A 17,927-nucleotide genomic window follows, 5' to 3' on the forward strand; every position below is an offset into this window, starting at 1 on the left:
CTGCAGAGACTTTGACGTCATCAACATAGATATCATATATAAACACTAGATGTCTCGGCCACATTATAACATTTGTTATAAACGTCAGAGATGTAGCTATGACACTGCATGCTTATGAATAATTATGTGATTTTTCTAAACAATTTAAGAATGTATGCAGTGTCATAGCTACATCTCTGACGTTTATAACAAACCAAACTTTTTAAAAATTGGTTGAAAATTGAGCAAGTTATGGTTATTTAAAAAGTACGCACCACTACAACACAATGTTATGGGTGAGCGAGCCGCCTGCAGCAAGATGGCCGCCATGTGGTGACGTTCGACTCCATTGGCCGAGACATCTAGCCTTATATATGTATATGGTCATCAATGCAGGATCTGGTGTGTTTCAGCTTCACATCTGGACAGTGGGAGGAAGTGGAGACTTGCCTTCCATCTTTATTAACAGTTTAATGATTTAAAACACCCAATATTTCATTTAATATTTTTACCTCAGTGGAGTTTTCACGTTCTCGAGGTTCGTCTCTTCAGTGTTCACAAGCTGATTCCTCCTCCGTGTCGCTGCTCCTCTCTACAGAAGAAGCTCCGCCTCCGTCACTCGCGGGCGTGATAAGACCGAGTTGATTTATCTTCTTGTTGCTAATGAGTTGACGGCTGATTACTGTGTCGTTTACTAGCTCTCAGTAATGGCCTTGTATAGACAAGGTGATTTACGGCTGATGGTGCTCAGAACAGAACCGGCCACACAGGTTCATTTTAGACATTGATTAGCGATAGCCTGACTCCGTAATTTCACTCAGCTACAATTGTGTGAAAAACAAAAAACCTTGACATCACCGAGACCTGGAATCAGCCGGTGACGATGACCTGGAAGACGTCTCTTTAAATCTAATAACAGGTTGGACATTTCCTTTCAGCTTTGCCCCAAACACAGAGAACTGCATTAGTCCAGATGATGTGAACGTATTTGTAACCTTCTCCGGTTCAGAGGGAGAAGACTCGGTTTCTGAGAAGATCCTCAGCTCGATCATCATGGAGAGACTCGTGTGACTCGTTAGTTTAAGGTCACATCACAGAACACAGAACATCTTCTGGCTGCTCTTTAATTGGACACATCTGTATCACAATGATATGAATGTTGAGGTTAAAATAGATGTGGCCTAAGGTTTCATATCAGGGAGCAGGACCGAATATTTAGCAAAATGTAGACGGACTTTGGAGGACAAAATGCAATTATTTTCTTTTTATTGTATATTGTTTATTTTCTTTTGAATGTTCTGGACTATTTTATATTGATATATTTGCCCTTAATTATCTCCGCCAAGAAGGAAATGAGTAAAATAAAATAAAATAACATGCTCTTTAGTTGGACACATCTGTATCACAATGATATGAATGTTGAGGTTTAAATAGATGTGGCCTAAGGGAAATGTATATAGAAAACAACAGGGGGCCAAGGATGAGGCCTTGGGGAACTCCACAGATCAGACGGACCACTGATGATAAATAATAATCACAAATAACATTTTAAAGATGTTTGAACATCTTTTTATTTATGTTTAAGGTCTAATTGTTTCGGATAACGATGTTTGAGACCTAGAAGGAACCTTGCCTCCTTTGCAGCTTTCTGATTGGTGCACGTCAGGGCTTTTCCTCCGTTTCCTTCCTGCTTGATCAGCACTTTCTCCTCTCAATCCCTTGACTTTTATTCGTAAAAGATAATTATAGCCCACAGATGCAGCTGTGTAGGTTATTTGCCGGAGCTCTTGGCAGCTTCAGGTTTTGGTGACGGGAGAAGAAGGATGTGTTGGAGCAGGAGGAGGAGGAGGAAGCCGGGCGTTGGCAACAGTAACATGCTGACGTGTTAGTTCACTAATTAGCACTAAACACACAGAACAGCTGAGGCCGATGCTTTTGCAGGTGTGAGCTCATAAACCAACGGATCGGACAAATTGAAAATTTGACCCGACGACGACGGCTCCGGAACATCCAACATTAAGTCACTGACGTTATAGCGTCTCATCCTGAGGGGGGGGGACGAGGATACTGGAGGATATTCAAGCGTGGGACAGTCTCATTGAGGCGCTGGTGGAATATCAGATTTTTAAAAACGGAGGAAATAATCATCTGCTCCATTCAGGCGAGACTGTTAACGGGTGATCTGCAGCAGAAACCGAGATGTGAGCTTCATACAGTCAATAACTCAGTGGGTTTAAATCTCACTTTGCCTTGTGAGAGAGGTTTTATTTAAGCAGTGAAAAGGCTGCACATGCCGAGCACCAACATCGCACAAAGACCTGGTTTGATGTTGAGACACGTTTGAGATCCGATTCTCAAATGACTCTCTGGGTCTTAGGAGGAAAAACCCAGAAAGGGGCGGGGCATGTGATCAGCAGTTCAACCGCACGTAAACGGATCAGAGACGAGGAACAGGAAGTGTTTGGTTATTATCTCGACATTATCTCGTCCCGTTTGTTTCCTGCATCAAAGCACGAGTAAATGAAACAGATTTTCTTAAAAATGTATGTGAGTGATTTATTGAACACCAATAAAATGGAGGATTTAAAAAAAGTCTATGCAGAAGCAGAATGGGAATAAATTGTGGATGATTTAATGACGGTGCTTTTATTGTGTAGATGCCGTTTTAAAACTCCTCCTTTCCTGCTTCTCCTGTGGATGTGAGCGGTTTTCTGCCTCTTAAGGAGAACCTGACAGAAATGCATTACACAACATATTGTTATAATATAAGAAAGTATTGAAATAATTTTACTCTCTGACAGATTCCATTACTTTTATGTCTGCCGCGCTCGGCCACCGTGCAGCCATTATGTTTGTTGGCTTAAAAATGTAATTTGTCAACGGAGACTAAATTGATTAGCATAGATTATATCCTCTGTCTCCCATTAAAACTCTGAGTGCCTGCAGCACCGCAGATTTATTTAGCTTCACTAAATTCTTTCTTCTCGGTCGGATCCCATCGAGTCTGAGTCCGTCCGACGTCTGGTTCTCTGAGTTCCTGTTCAGACGTGAGACCCGAAGGAAAACCTGCAAGGAGACATAATCTCTGATGTGTGGATTCTTCACTTATGAGTTGATTATTGAAAACGTACATTTTAAAAGGTGTATATATTTTATATATATTACCTTTTGTTTGACGTGTTCTTTGACGCTTTACTTTGGTCTATGTCCCATTTAAGAAAACGTAGGAGGCGGGTTTACGGCCCATAATGCAACCAGCCTCCAGGGGGCGATCAAGAGTATTTGGCCTCACTGTTGTGCAGCTGTCAAGTTGTCCATCTTTTTTAACTTTTATGGTTTTGTCCAGATTATGGTTAAAATATTTACCTACCAGCACCTTATCCAATTCATCATAGAGCATTGAATAATGAGCTTTTAAAATATTAATACACAGTTTTTATTATAAGTATTTTTCAAGATAGACAAATTAGTTATTTCTTTACTAACTTATCAAATTTATGTGCTTTTTTTGGACACTTTAAAAACATCACCACACTGAAGCTTTTGTGTCTGAGGGACCAGAATCAGACGAGGGAGACGAACAGATGGAAAGAAAATCCCGGTGACTCACGTTTTCTGACGACAGCTTCTCGCTTTGCAGAAGATAACACGAGTGAATAAACAGAACACGAGTCGAGCAGAGAATATTGTAAATAAAGGATATTAGAATTTGGTGCATGTGTGTTTTGTGTTTGCGTCAGAGGATCAGAATCATTATCGATTCCTTTGTCGAGATGGAGATGAGCTCTGTTGTTGGTTTCTTTGCTTTTATTTGACTTCTTCACTTTGACGCCAGGTTCGATAAACAGCAGGTGAACGGAGCTGCTTCGTGTTTTAATAGATTTCATCAGCTGCTTCAACTTCATTTGGTTAAATACTCATCATTTCGTATTGAATACTTTAATTTATGTAGATGTTTCAATTAGTCCAACTTCATCTAATCTGATCCGGCTCATAATTACTTCTTTGTCTGTATGCAGAGCACGTAGCTCGAGAAGCGTTCATCTCATTGGCCTCTCACTCGGAGTGTGTGTTGTGAAGCGTCCGGAGAAATGCACAGAGCGAGTTCAACGTGTTTCTTCTTCTAAGTCCTGCAGGAAGTGGGGGTTTCACTTCCTGTTCTGAGTAACGAGCAGGGACAGCGCCACTTTGACATTGAATATTAAACTTTTAGCAAGCGGCTAATGAGCTTGTTTGGACTTTGCCAGTGCCTCTAATTGCAAGTTGTCGTAACTTGAATGTTTATGTTCCTTTCAAACCCAATCAGAAACATTTCTTTATCTTCATCTCATCTCCTGCTGCAGGGACGACATGTCCAGCCCATCCATCCTCTCTCCTCCAGCACGATCACTATTGTAATTTGTTTTTTAATGCCTTTGCGCCCGGCTGTTCTGCTCACAAAGATTATTACGCTTTTAATTGTTTTAATTAATATCGTCTTGCTGCAAATATTTATCTGTCTGTTGCTAAACCGCTGCCAGCTGCAGGAATAAAGACCCAGTTATTCAAAATTAAGTTCATATCTTTGTTCTGTTTTGAGCTGTTGTCACATGTTGTTCATGTGTGTAAAACAACCAGCGTCCGCAGCCACAGGGACCAGGAAGTGATAAAAGGCAAATTAAGTTAAAGAAGAAATTAAGTTGGGTCCAAACATATATTAAAATCAATACAGAAATCATAAAAATAAATGAGACTCTCCAGATTCATCTGTATCACAGCGGAGACGTGTTTATAAGTGCAGACAGTAAATCTATCAGTGTGAGGCTTTCATTATAAATTAATTCATTCCATACCGGGGGATGATTACATTAATAAAGTCATGGATAGAGTCAGATACTAATGTACACAGCTGTTTAATTATTTGTGTGAAGACACACTCGGCTCCATGAAGCTGCCACGGCAACGAAAAGAGAATTTAATATGAACTTCTTGAATCAGCTCCTTTTGGAGGAGATATAGATCAGATGCATCTAGTCAAAAATAACCAATTATATCAGGATTCATTTCGGGGAAATCATTGATTCCAGTGGCGTCTCATTTGCAATAATCATTCTGTGAAATGATGCCCTGTAGCGTGATGCAATGATCCAAACTTCCAAACTATATAAATGTATAAACAAAATTCAACCTGTGAGTGAGATTCTCATGAAAAGATCTAGAAGCTTCACAAAGATGCAATATTTGCAACTTTTGGAATATAAAGTGTTTTCAGCCTTAGAGCCACAGAAAGTTTTGTCTTCCCGAGTCGGAGGATGAGGAGAGTGTTTGCTGATGTGATGTAACCGAGGCGTTCTGCTCAGACAGAGGAAAACAAATCCTGTTTGAATATTTCCAGCCGTATATTTACTGTCTGGCTTTATATTAATCTCGGTTTTTATTACTGTTGTTCCGTGTGTTTGCGGCGCCTGCTCCCTCGCTCGCTCGCTCCCTGTTGTTCTTTATTAGATTTTCCGAGGATCGGTTGTTTGAAAGTCACGGCAGAGATGAAGGTTTGTTTCCTTCGTCTCTGATCCTGTTTGTGCTTCACATGATTCAGAGTCGGTCAGGAAACTCTGTTTTACATGAAGGTTCGGATTCATCGAACCCCTCAGGCTGCAATTCCAGCGATGCACCTCCAGATGTGTAGAGCGACCGGGCTCGTGCACGTGGAGCGGCGTGGCATCGGGTCACGTGCACGCTTCTCTCTCCACAGAGGATTCAGCTGACGAGACCTGATTACATTCACAAACATAAATCACTGCACATCTTGTCAGGACGTCTCCTCGGGGGAAGTGTCCTCTAACAATAGCTCTCGTACAGTGAAATCATTACTGTTACTCAATGGATGGGTCATGTACAAGCTGTACTACTGTTACAGTACTAGTACAACCACGACTACTGTAGTATTTTGACTTCAAAACACAGATTTCCCGGCTCGTCGCTGTAGGAGTCTGACTGATGGAGGATTTTTTAGTTTTCAGCTAAATTTGTTTGTTTTATATTAAATTTTTATTCTCAAATCTAAACATGAAGCTGCGTCTCTTCTGCGTTGATTATTCTGTAAAATAAAAGTTTACACAAACGTGACAAAATGTGAAAGTCTCGTATCCGCAGATTTTTCAGGCTTTAGTTGTGATATTTATTTTTTATTTTTATTTAGTGTCCACAGGCTTCATCCTGACAGTCCATCTCTGACAGACTTGTCAGAAACACCTGCTTCCTGTTTGAATTCATGTGATGAGATGCTATCGGATCAGTTATAAGAACAACATCTTGAATGTGTGTGTGTGTTTGTGTGTGTGTGTGTGTGTGTTTAAACACAGTCCGATCTCCTGGGACGACAAAGTAAAGTCGTACTATTGCTCAGTTTTTTGCTAAAACTTTGTAGAACGTACAAAACACTGAGGTTCAGTTTTCTGTATTTGAAGTTAGTAAAAACAAAGAATAAGTTTGTTGTAATATTCAAGTCAAGTTTATTTATCAATCACATCTACAACAAGCAGAGTTGAACAAAGTGATGCTACTACAATAATATAGCAGAATAAAATAAAATACAATAGGAATATACTTAAAAACAGAACACCACATTAAAGTCCTGACCTGTGACTGTAAAACTTGAACTTAGTGTAATAACCAATGATGTTCTTGCTGTACGATGTACACACGTCAACCAGTGACGTGCCCAGAGCCTCTGAGGGACGATGGTGGGAATTAAAAAACACATTACTGAGCAGGAGGGACCAGCCTCCCCCCCCCCCCCCCCATCCCTCTGTGCAACATCCTGTCACCCCTCCCCCCCTCTCTCTCTCACAATATGGTTTTCCTGGTTCTAAAGGAAACAGGAGATTGTCACATCTTGGTTTTGAGTCTAATAAGTAGTAATCCCGTGGCTCTGTGTTAATTCAGAGCCACGGCGCTCAATGGCGGCCATGTTTTTGACGACGAGCGGCTTTGGCAGCGACAATGACTCCATGAGGACCCCCCCCCCCTTCCGTCCCCATGTGCATTGTGGGAAATGCTTGGTCTCCTGACTCTGTCACAGCTGTACAGTCACTTTGTATAACGTCATGGCAGCGTACGCACACAAACACACAACACACACACACACACACACACACACACACACACACACACACACACACACACACACACACACACACACACACACACACACACACACACAAGCTCACACTCGTTTCCCGTTAGGTAAGATGGTGGAAATGAGCTCTAAGTGGTCTGTGTGTAATGATCAGGCCTGTTTTCTAATTTTAATGGTGTGTGTGTGTGTGTGTTGGTGTGTTAGTGTGTGTGTGTGTGTGTGTATCTGTGTGTGACAATAGACTTTATTCTTGTAAATTCACAATGCGTTTCCTCTCCGGGAGCATTAGTGATATTTGTCATGTGTTGTCTCACCAGTAGATTATATATCAGACATGATTTTGTGACTTAGAAGCAACGAGGACCATCACAGCAGTGGGAGTTTCTTTAAAGTAGGGCTGCAACTAATGATAGTCGATTAGTCACCGATTATTGAAACGATTAATCGATTAATCGGATTATGAATGACACAAATTCTCAATTGCTATTAAGCAAGCAGCTTTTAAATTTAGCTTGAGGTTGTTCGAGGCATGTGATGACTGAAAATAAAGACAATAAAGATTGATACTTCATTCCAAAAAAATGTCTTTTAATAAACTTTGCTGCATAAAACGATACTGTTGACACAAAAGCAAAGAAAAATCACTTTTTTGTCCATTTAAAATTCAAGTTTCCCTTTTGACTGTGAACCAAGAACAGGGCAAGTGCTGGTACTAAAAATAAATTAAAAATCAAGTATCCATTTTTCGTGTTAACAAAAAAGGACATGGAAAATAACAGCAATAAAAACATCAACAAACAAAACTACAGTCTTCTCCGGACTAAATAATTGTGATTAAAAAAAGACGTTTGTCAGGCAATAGGATAACAATTCGCTTTTAAACTCGTTAAAAAAAAGTTGAAACCATATTTTTGTAATGGATTCTAGAATCTTGAGCGACTATTTTTGTCGCTGACTTATCGTTGCACCCTTACTTTAAAGATAAACGTGGACCTGATACCTGAGGGTGTTCATGAGGGTTTGTTGAGGCACATCTTCCATTAAAGAAAAAAATATGATTTCAAAAAACCTTCACGTGTTAAACTCCAGGGCTGGGCGATAAGACCATTTCAAACTTTGCCCTCCATTACCATTAAAGAACGGGTGGCGTCCCAGCGGTGGCGTCCGTGTGGAGTGTGATGTCTGTGAGCGAGCAGGCAGACGGGCGGTGAGGCAGACAGACGGGTTCCGGGACCAGCTGGAGACATGCAGACAGACGGGCTGTCAGCACCGTGTCCTGCTCCGTGTCCTCTGGGGGTCCGGACTCGTCTTCCACTCGCATCCTGGACGTGTGAAAAACTCAATCACAGCCCGCGGCCCCCCCAGCTGGGGAGGGTCGCAGTAATTAAACCACATCACTCACAAGGAAGCCCCCCCCCACACCCCCACCTCCTACATCTCTGTTACTCCTTCTGTTATTCTGCACATTTCCATCTCCATCCGGCTCTTCCTTTAAACGTCATATAACTTATTCAAAAGAGAATAAATGTTTCTCTCAAAATGTAGAAAAGGAAAAATGAGACTCAAGTGGAAATGTGAATCTGAACCCAGGAGCTAAAAGAGGGTTGTCGTGGCAATTTCTACAATCCCATTACCAACGAGGAAACGAGACACAAATTTCTCTTACAGTATTGTCACCTTCCTTTAATGATCGAGCATGGTGCATACCACAGGGTTTAGTTTGTAATATGCACCCAGATAGAAAACAGTTCATTACTTTAATATATTCGGCTAACCCCTCCCACTCTGGAGGGGGTTTGTTAAACAGGAAAAGGTTGAGATCCTTGGATCACATGAATACAACAATGCCTAGTCTAGAGCAATCAGACCAATAAGCATTTAGTAGTAAAGGGCTGTGTCTAGAGAAAATCTGGTTACAGTGTCTATGGTAATCAGGTCAATACACATTCAGTAGTACAGGAGGCAGCCAGGCAATGATCAAGGTTACATTGTAATTGAGAAAATCAGGTTACTATGTCTAGAGATTCAATCATGATAAATCCAAAGGGGAAATAAACATGATAATTATGGTCAACTGTTATATTTCCCTTACAGGGTGAAGCTACGTTAACAATTTTAGAGTCGATTTACGTATTAAAATCAAAAAACAATCTGCACTCACACACAAGTGATTTAAGCTCAGGTTAGCTTACCTTAGCATATCTGGTACATCACCTGTACTGCAGCCAGCCACCAGGGGGGCGAACAAGAGAATTTTGTCAATTTTTTGTTATACAGTCTATAGTCACGACTGAAAAGAAACCAATCAGGGAAGCTGTGCCCCAGAGTCTTCAAACTGAAACATATCAAAGTGGATTTCGCCTAAAAAGCTGCAGAGTTGTTGATAATCGTTTCTCACACCAATTAGAGAAACTGTTAAAAGTAAAAAAATCTCGATTAGCGGATCTGTAATTTCGGGCGTGAAGTCGAGTTCCCACATCGGCCACTTTCCATTCACGTTCATATTAAAGCTCAGCCATCGTTCCTTGAGGTGTGAGTCAGCTGGAGGAGATCGTCCACCCGGGAATAAACATCATCCTCAGTCACATCTCGGACGATTTTCTTTATTTCTTTATGAATATTAATAGAAGCACATGTTCCTTCTTGTGGCTTTTGATGGACGGCATGAGTCACTCTCGTGTCTCTGTGTTGTTCTGCCGTTGTTTCTTCAGGGTTGAATAAGTTCGGCTTCTATTTATACTCCAGTGATGGAGGCTGAATCACAGCGTTCGATGAACCGAGGAGGAAATGTTATTCTGAATCCAGGGATTGTGTGAATTTGTGTGTTTGTGTTTAATAGAAACACACGCACACACGTGTCTGTTTTGTTTTTGTTTGAATGTGACGATGTTGAATCATAAAACCTATTTGTCGATTGTCTTTTGCTATTTGGATTGTCTGACACCTGCTCGAAGACTTAATGATACCTGTGTATGTGTGTGTGTGTGTCTGTATGTGTGTGTGTGTGTGTGTGTGTGTGTGTGTGTGTGTGTGTGTTTGAGCAAGTGACAGACGATAGCATCACCCTCCGTATTTCCTGTGCCAGTGTCTGGCGCCCACATGGACATATTGTGGAGATGATAAAGGGATATTAAAACTCGTAGCTGATTCTTCTGCCCGCTGCCTGTCCAACTACACACACGCATACACACAGACACACACACACACACAGACACACACATACGCTACATATGTGCACTTAGCAGAACAAAGTGAGTTACTGATTGTGGAGGACGTAAAAACAGCACCGACGGATGATTCATGTTTTGATATCCTCTTTTCATTCTCTCCTCAGGTCACAGCGACTTATTTACTCTGAGCAGAATAACAGTTATTTTTATTTTATTTTTAAATATGTTCAAATCACCGTTTTAACTCAACTCTCAAAGTTTCATACATTAGTTGTGTAGGTGTAAATGTAGTCGAGTTATGTCCGGTTTGTCGTTTTGAAGCCTTGAGGTTTGACAGTTTCTCCAGCGCCATCTTGGTTTTTCTGAAACCAGAAATCACCATATTAGGGGTGGAGCAGGGGGTGGAGCTTGAGAGCTCGAGGACCCCGCCCACCGACCTGTTCCTCCAGCCCATTGGACGGAGCCAGTTGATGCTGTACTTACATTAGACGTATGTCTGGAGCATTTCGTCTCTTCCTCTCCTCTTCCTCCCCTCTTCCTCCCCACTTCCTCTCCTCTTCCTCCCCTCTTCCTCCCCTCTCCGCTCCCCTCTTCCTCCCCTCTTCCTCTCCTCTCCGCTCCCCTCTCCGCTCCCCTCTTCCTCCCCTCTTCCTCTCCTCTCCGCTCCCCTCCTCCTCCCCTCTTACTCTCCTCTCCGCTCCCCTCTTCCTCTCAACTTCCTCTCCTCTTCCTCTTCCTCCCCTCTTCCTCCCCACTTCCTCCCCTCTTCCTCCCCTCTTCCTCCCCTTTTCCTCCCCACTTCCTCCCCACTTCCACCCCTCTTCCTCCCCTCTTCCTCCCCACTTCCTCCCCACTTCCACCCCTCTTCCTCCCCTCTTCCTCCACACTTCCTCCTCTTTTCCTCCCCTCTTCCATCTCTCTTCCTCCCCTCTTCCTCTCCTCTTCCTCCCCATTTCCTCCACCGTCTCCTCCTCTTCCACCTCCTCCTCCTTTACCTCCATCCTCCCATCTTCACCACCTGCATTAAATCTGCACCAAAACAATATTTTCTTTATCTTTATTCTCTCTATCTTTAACACACACTCTGGTCCCAGCCGACTGATTTCACCCTTAATGATATTACCCATAAAGCCACAGATGTGCTTTATCAGTTACCATGCCAACAGGTAACCAGGGAGCAATAAGCAACGTTTCTTATTTCTCTCTCTCTCTATGTTTCTTCTTCTTGTGTGCGTCGATGTGTGTTTGTGCGATTGCTCTTGTTTGCAGCGTAGTCGTCGCTGCACGCTTCCCACCACATAAAAGCTATTGCCCCCCCGAGTATTCCTCTGCCTGCGTTGTGTCTCCCCACTGTACTTAACTAAGAGGTTTGAAAATCAGACCCGTTTGGGATGTTATGAATAATATCGTTTATACTCTAATGCATTTGAGAAAACGTGACGGATACGGTAAACAAGACTGGGACCGGGGGGGGGGGTGTTCCTGTCTGAGGGGGCGGAGCCACGAGGACAAGACGGAAAAAAAACTGCATCGAATGAAAGATCATAATCGGATGTAGATTCTCAACAAGAATGAGAAATAAAACCACAAGGTCGAAAGAACAACTAGAAATAACAATAGTGTAGATTGTTGTCCTTGTGTTTGACTACGTACAAATAGATGCTATTCATGTTATGGGATGTTTATGTAGGTTTTATTCAATAACCTTCACTTTGTTTTTCAGCAGAATTACTCAAAAACTACTAAATCAATTTCTGCATTTCTGAAATTCAGTGAAAGGAATGAGAAGTGATGCAACAGAACTCATTACATTACGATATAGACTTTCTCCGAGCGCCCTTCCAGTTTAATATCGTATCGTTTGAAGTTATTTATTTATTTTTCTATTTATTCCACAAAGTAAATTAACTATTGATAATGTGCAGTTTATTAAAGCATGACCTGAACGTTCAGTGTCGCCCTTGTTCCAACAAATTAAGCATCAACAGAAAACTTAATGTTCAGTGTGAATCTTGCTCTCAGGAAACTGTTGACTTGCTCCTTTCAGAAACTCGCCCTTCAGACTAGTTTCAGTTGCTAGTTGGAACATTATAGATTATATAGATTATAGATTATAGATTATAGAGACGTATCAATATTATCTTTATATCATCTCAGCAAACTGAGGGATGTGCAGGTTTGTGTCTCACTTCAAATTAAAGTCCTGCTTGTTGCTGGTTCACTTCATACTCGATCTGTCTCTAGTAATTCTTGCTTTGATATTCCTCCTCCTCTCGTTCTTGTTGACCTCTCTCCTGCATGTCCTCCATCTCTCTCTCTCTCCATCTCTCCCTCCCTCTCTCTCCCTCTTTTGCCTGGAGCATGTTTTCTTTCTGTTTCAGTGAAGCACTTAAGTCTACCCTACTGTGTACAGCCTGTAATGAGGACTGCCAGCTGTGGCTCAATGGCTAGTGCACATGGACACAAACACACAAACATACATGCAAACACACACATACACACAGACACACACACACACAACATGCATACGCACGCACAAGGGCCAGCCACAGTCACTTCTCCACTTCTAGGTAAAAGCAGATATAAATGGCACATGATGTAATCAGCTACATATGCGACCAGCGTATGGGATGTGTGTGTGTGTGTGTCTGTGTGTGTGTGTGTGTGTGTGTGTATATGCGTGTGTGTGTGTGCAGATTGAATATGTTTCTCATTTTGACAGAAAGAAATGACGTCACCCTGGGCTCTGGTAGACTGAGATAACAGAAGCTATAGATATGTTTCAGTATGACAGTAAAATATTCATGATTTTAACGTGTGTGTGTCTGTGTGTGTGTGTGTGTGTGTGTGTGTGTGTGTTTCCAGAATCTTGGCCACGGTGGGTTCAGACTTCGACCTGAGGACGCTGCGGGCGGTCCGGGTGCTGAGACCCCTGAAACTCGTATCAGGAATCCCAAGTAAGTGACTCTACCAACATTTAAAACATGTTTTACTTTTTATATTTTAATGCCTCTGTAACTGTCTGATCCAGATTTCATCACGATACATGAATTATTTTCCTGCTGACGACAAAACAAACACACAAATAGGGTGAAAACATGAATTCAAGGACAACAAAGAAAAGAACAAAGCTCTGACTCTCTCTCCGCTCCCCACTTCCTCCTCACTTCCTCCCTACTTCCTCCCCACTTCCTCTCCTCTTCCTCCCCTCTTCCTCTCCTCCCCTCTTCCTCCCCACTTCCTCCCCTCTTCTTCTGCACTTCCTTCCCCACTTCCTCGTCTCTTCCTCCCCTCTTCCACGTCTCTTCCTCCCCTCTTACTCCCCACTTCCTCCCCTCTTCCTTGTCTCTCTTCCTCCCCTCTTCCTCCACACTTCCTCGTCTCTTTCTCTCCGCTTCCTTCCCTCTTCCTCCCCTCTTCCTCCCCTCTTCCTCCCCACTTCCTCCCCTCTTCCTCCCCTCTTCCTCCCCTCTTCCTCCCCTCTTCCTCCCCACTTCCTCCCCTGTCCCTCGTCTCTTCCTCGTCTCTTCCTCCCCTCTTCCTCCCCTCTTCCTTGTCTCTACCTCGTCTCTCCCTCGTCTCTTCCTCGTCTCTTCCTCGTCTCTTTCTCCCCTCTTCCTCCCCTATTCTTCCCCTCTTCCTTGTTTCTTCCTCCCCTCTTCCAACCCCCTTCCTCGTCTCTTCCTCCCCTCTTCCTCCCCTCTTCCTCCCCTCTTCCTCCCCTCTTCCTCCCGTCTCCGCTCCTCTCTTCCTCTCCTCTTCCTCCCCTCTTCCTCCCCACTTCCTCCCCTCCCCTCTCCTCTCTCCGCTCCCCTCTTCCTCCCCTCTCCGCTCCCCTCTTCCTCCCCTCTTCCTCTCCTCTCTTCCTCCTCTCTTCCTCTCCTCTTCCTCCCCTCCCCGCTCCTCTCTTCCTCCTCTGTTCCTCCCCTCTCCGCTCCTCTCTTCCTCCCCTCTCCGCTCCCCTCTTCCTCCCCTCTTCCTCGTCTCTCCGCTCCTCTCTCCGCTCTCCTCTTCCTCCCCTCTCCGCTCTCCTCTTCCTCCCCTCTTCCTCCCCTCTCCGCTCCCCTCTTCCTCCCCACTTCCTCTCCTCTTCCTCCCCTCTTCCTCCCCTCTTCCTCGTCCCTCAGGTCTCCAGGTGGTCCTGAAGTCCATCATGAAAGCCATGGTCCCTCTGCTGCAGATCGGCCTGCTGCTCTTCTTCGCCATCGTGATGTTTGCCATCATCGGGGTGGAGTTCTACATGGGAAAGTTCCACACCACCTGCTTCAGGCTCGACACCGGTGAGAGCAGCAGCTTGTGTTGCTTTTTAATTATCAGCCAGGAAAACTTTCCTCCTCTCAGAGAACAAACACACGGCCGAGAACAAACTGTTTATTACATTTTAATGCAGCAGCACATAAATGATTCATAGCTCCTGTACGATCGTGTGGCTGCACATTCCACCGGTTTGCTTATATCAACACGACCGACGAGAGCTCGGCAGAATGTCTGACAGGCGTTTTTCCACGTCTTGCTTTGTGATGAATGGAAATATTCTCAATCTCCAGGTTTTGATCGATGGCGGCGGCCGCGACTCGATTCAGATTATTATGAGTTCGGCCTCGTGATCGAACGCTAACTCAGACGCTGGTAATGAGTTTTGCCGTCGGCTTGTTCGTCTCTTCGGCCGACATCAGGCGTTTGTGCTCGTGAGGATATTGCAGCAATAAAACCTTTGATAGGACCCTGATAAGTTTATGTATTTCATCATGTATATTTTACATTTCTGCACCATATTTGCACCACAAAATTCAAGAATGTTAATGCCCTGCAACAAAAATCTAATTTTGGGGGAAATCTATTATATATTATTATCCTGAGATTTCTTAATATTTAACCTCCCTGTAAAGGTTTATGCATTTTGGCTCTAATAATTATAACCATCTATTTGGTGCAATTTTGCTTCCCTCTAATTGATTGGTATCATATTCTTCTTTGGTAAAATGTAATTGCATTTTATTCACTGAACTCGTGGGTGTGGTCATTTCAACTGCGGCTGAAATAACTCGTTGTGTAACATAGTGATAGAAATTATGACAAGGTTCCCTCTGCTGGTGTCAGAGAGGGTGAAGATGTGGCTTGAGGGTTGTTGTGTGTGTGTGTGTGTGTGTGTGTGTGTGTGTGTGTGTGTGTGTGTGTGTGTAGTGGTGTGAGCAGCTGTGACAGCCTGTTAATGTACAGTATGTGTGTTACTGAGTTATATTTAGTCACATGGACGCAGCAGGGTTCGATTCCACCGAGCAGGTTCTGTAAACTGGCTCAGTTGTGTTGTTTCAGTTTTTGTGTGTGAGCCAGTGAGGTCACAATCAGGTAACACAACAGACTCACATGTTCTGTGTGTGTTCCCTGGGTTCATGTAAACTTTTAGGATTGAAAAGTAAAAAAAGATGCTCTGACATAAGCAGGTGCAACACACACTCTGCCAAACACACACACAGTAATGACAGTGAAATTGCCTAATTAGTGACTAATGGTGGCGGTACAAAGGGGCAGAGGTTCCAAGTAGCTGGTGTGGTGGAGCGGGGGGGAAGGGGGGGGTGGGTGGCGGCGGCAGAGCTTGGCAGGACACGGCGTCTGAGGATTGGACGGATCTGGCGCGTCCGCGGGTTCGGGCTCCAGACAGAACGGAGACCGAGCCCGGACGTGGTGGGCGGGCGAGTTGAGTCAGAGAGAGAGAGAGAGACAGAGAGACAGAGAGATAGAGAGACGCAGAGAGACAGAGAGAGAGAGAGAGAGAGAGAGAGAGGGAGAGAGAGACAGAGAGAGAGAGAGAGAGGGAGAGAGACGGAGAGAGACGGAGGGAGAGAGAGAGAGAGAGAGAGAGAGAGAGAGAGAGAGACAGAGAGACAGAGAGAGAGAGACAGAGAGAGACGGAGAGAGACAGAGAGAGAGAGAGAGAGAGAGAGAGAGAGAGAGAGAGAGAGAGAGAGAGAGAGAGAGAGAGAGAGGAGAGAGAGAGAGAGAGAGACATGGCCAAGACTGGTGGTTAGATACCGGAGGAGAAGGGGATACAGGTGGGATTGTGTTGGCCAGGCCCAGCCGGTGGTCTCACACACACACACACACACACACACACACACAGACTGAAACAAAGACAAACCCAGGAGCTGAGGCGGAGGAGGAGGAGCTGCTCCCGGTGGAAGATGATGGAGCTGCGGCGCCCGGCTGACGCAGCAGCTGTCGGGACGCTGGAGACGATGCATCTCACACGACTGACACCAGAGATATGTCGGCCGTGCAGAATGGCGCTGATCGGAGACGTTTCCCGCACGAAACGAACGCTGGCTGCACCGGGCATCTGCTCCTCCGCACTCAGCACATTCATCCATTATCCTGAATCCTCGACTGCTGACGTATGTGCCCGAGACGTCCGTTACACAAACCCTCAGCTGCCTCCACGTGAGCCTGGGAGCTCAAGCACACACATACACACACAAACACACACACAAACACACACATGGGGAGACGTCTAAACCTGTAAACTCTTTCCCTTCCTGTCCTGGTCATAGACTCGTCCCTTAGTTCACCTCTCGTATATTCCGAGCAGCCGAGAGGTGTCGATGATGGTGAAGTTGATGCTGAAGAAAGAAATCTCTTGCAAAACTTGCTTGTATAGTTTTTTAAAGTTTATTACACAAAAGTTGATTTGTTTTTTATTATTTGCCTTTATTTAACCAGGTCGGTCCCGTTGAGATACAATGACCTCTTTTCCAAGGGAAGCCCGGCCAAGACAGCAGCATACAGGAAAAATGTCAACAGTCACAAGACACACAGACATCACATAACACAGATAAAATACATTTAAAAAAGATAAAAGATAAGGCAACAGGACTAAAGCTCCGGATTCACACCAAAACAAGAACAAGTGCGGTATGAAGCCGCTCCAATTTCTCTCACAAGAGTCTTCAAGGTTTCAAGGTTTATGAGCTCCTTTAACTTTAGAGTTTTTTGCAGTGCATTCCAAGCAGCAGGTGCAGCGTACTTAAAACAGTGCTGACCAAATTCATAGTCTTCCAGGTCAGGACGGTCTCTAGATATCCGGAGACATCCACACGCCAATAATGGAAGCCTGGAGTCAAGCCCACATTATACAGAGAGGTTGCGACCCAAATCTGGTGGTTCAGCAGGACACGACTGCATGTGTCCAAGGATATAATGTAAATGAAATGGTGTTTCCATAAAGACAAGCCTCCTGCTTAAAGACAAAGACCCATGTTCTATACTTATCCATTAACAGGTCAGAGGTCATTCCCTAGAGGAGAGAACTAACTAAAAACACAAGGAGGAATTACTGAGAATCTAAAGATGAGGGCTGCATGCTTAAACATGTTTTAGTATATTTAGCTTAGCTAATATATCTATCTAGCGTAGTTATAAAACATAATGACATGTTAGCATCTTAGGCGTGTTGATTCTCAAATTCTCAGACTCTCTTGAACACTATCCCAGGTGTTATTCGTTAGCTCTCTCACTCAGAGAATACTCTTTTGAACTGTAAAATGAAGACTTGCAGTACAAGATACTAAACATGTCCTTATTTAGGTAAAATCTTAATAACTAGAGATAACAATGTATGTTATCTCTAGTGTTGGGATCCCACCTTCCCATGGGGTCCTACCTCC

General features: G+C 43.9%; 1 protein-coding gene across 1 annotated transcript in view; it reads left to right on the forward strand.

Moving 5' to 3' along the window:
• cacna1bb (calcium channel, voltage-dependent, N type, alpha 1B subunit, b) overlaps window positions 1-17,927 on the forward strand; it is a 117,246-nt gene that overhangs the window by 29,557 nt on the left and 69,762 nt on the right. Inside the window, 2 exon segments of the mRNA XM_061075298.1 lie at window positions 13,132-13,223; window positions 14,394-14,546. Coding sequence (XP_060931281.1) covers window positions 13,132-13,223; window positions 14,394-14,546 — 245 coding nt within the window.

This window comes from Limanda limanda, chromosome 1 (assembly GCF_963576545.1).
Source record: "Limanda limanda chromosome 1, fLimLim1.1, whole genome shotgun sequence".
Lineage (NCBI taxonomy): Eukaryota > Metazoa > Chordata > Actinopteri > Pleuronectiformes > Pleuronectidae > Limanda > Limanda limanda.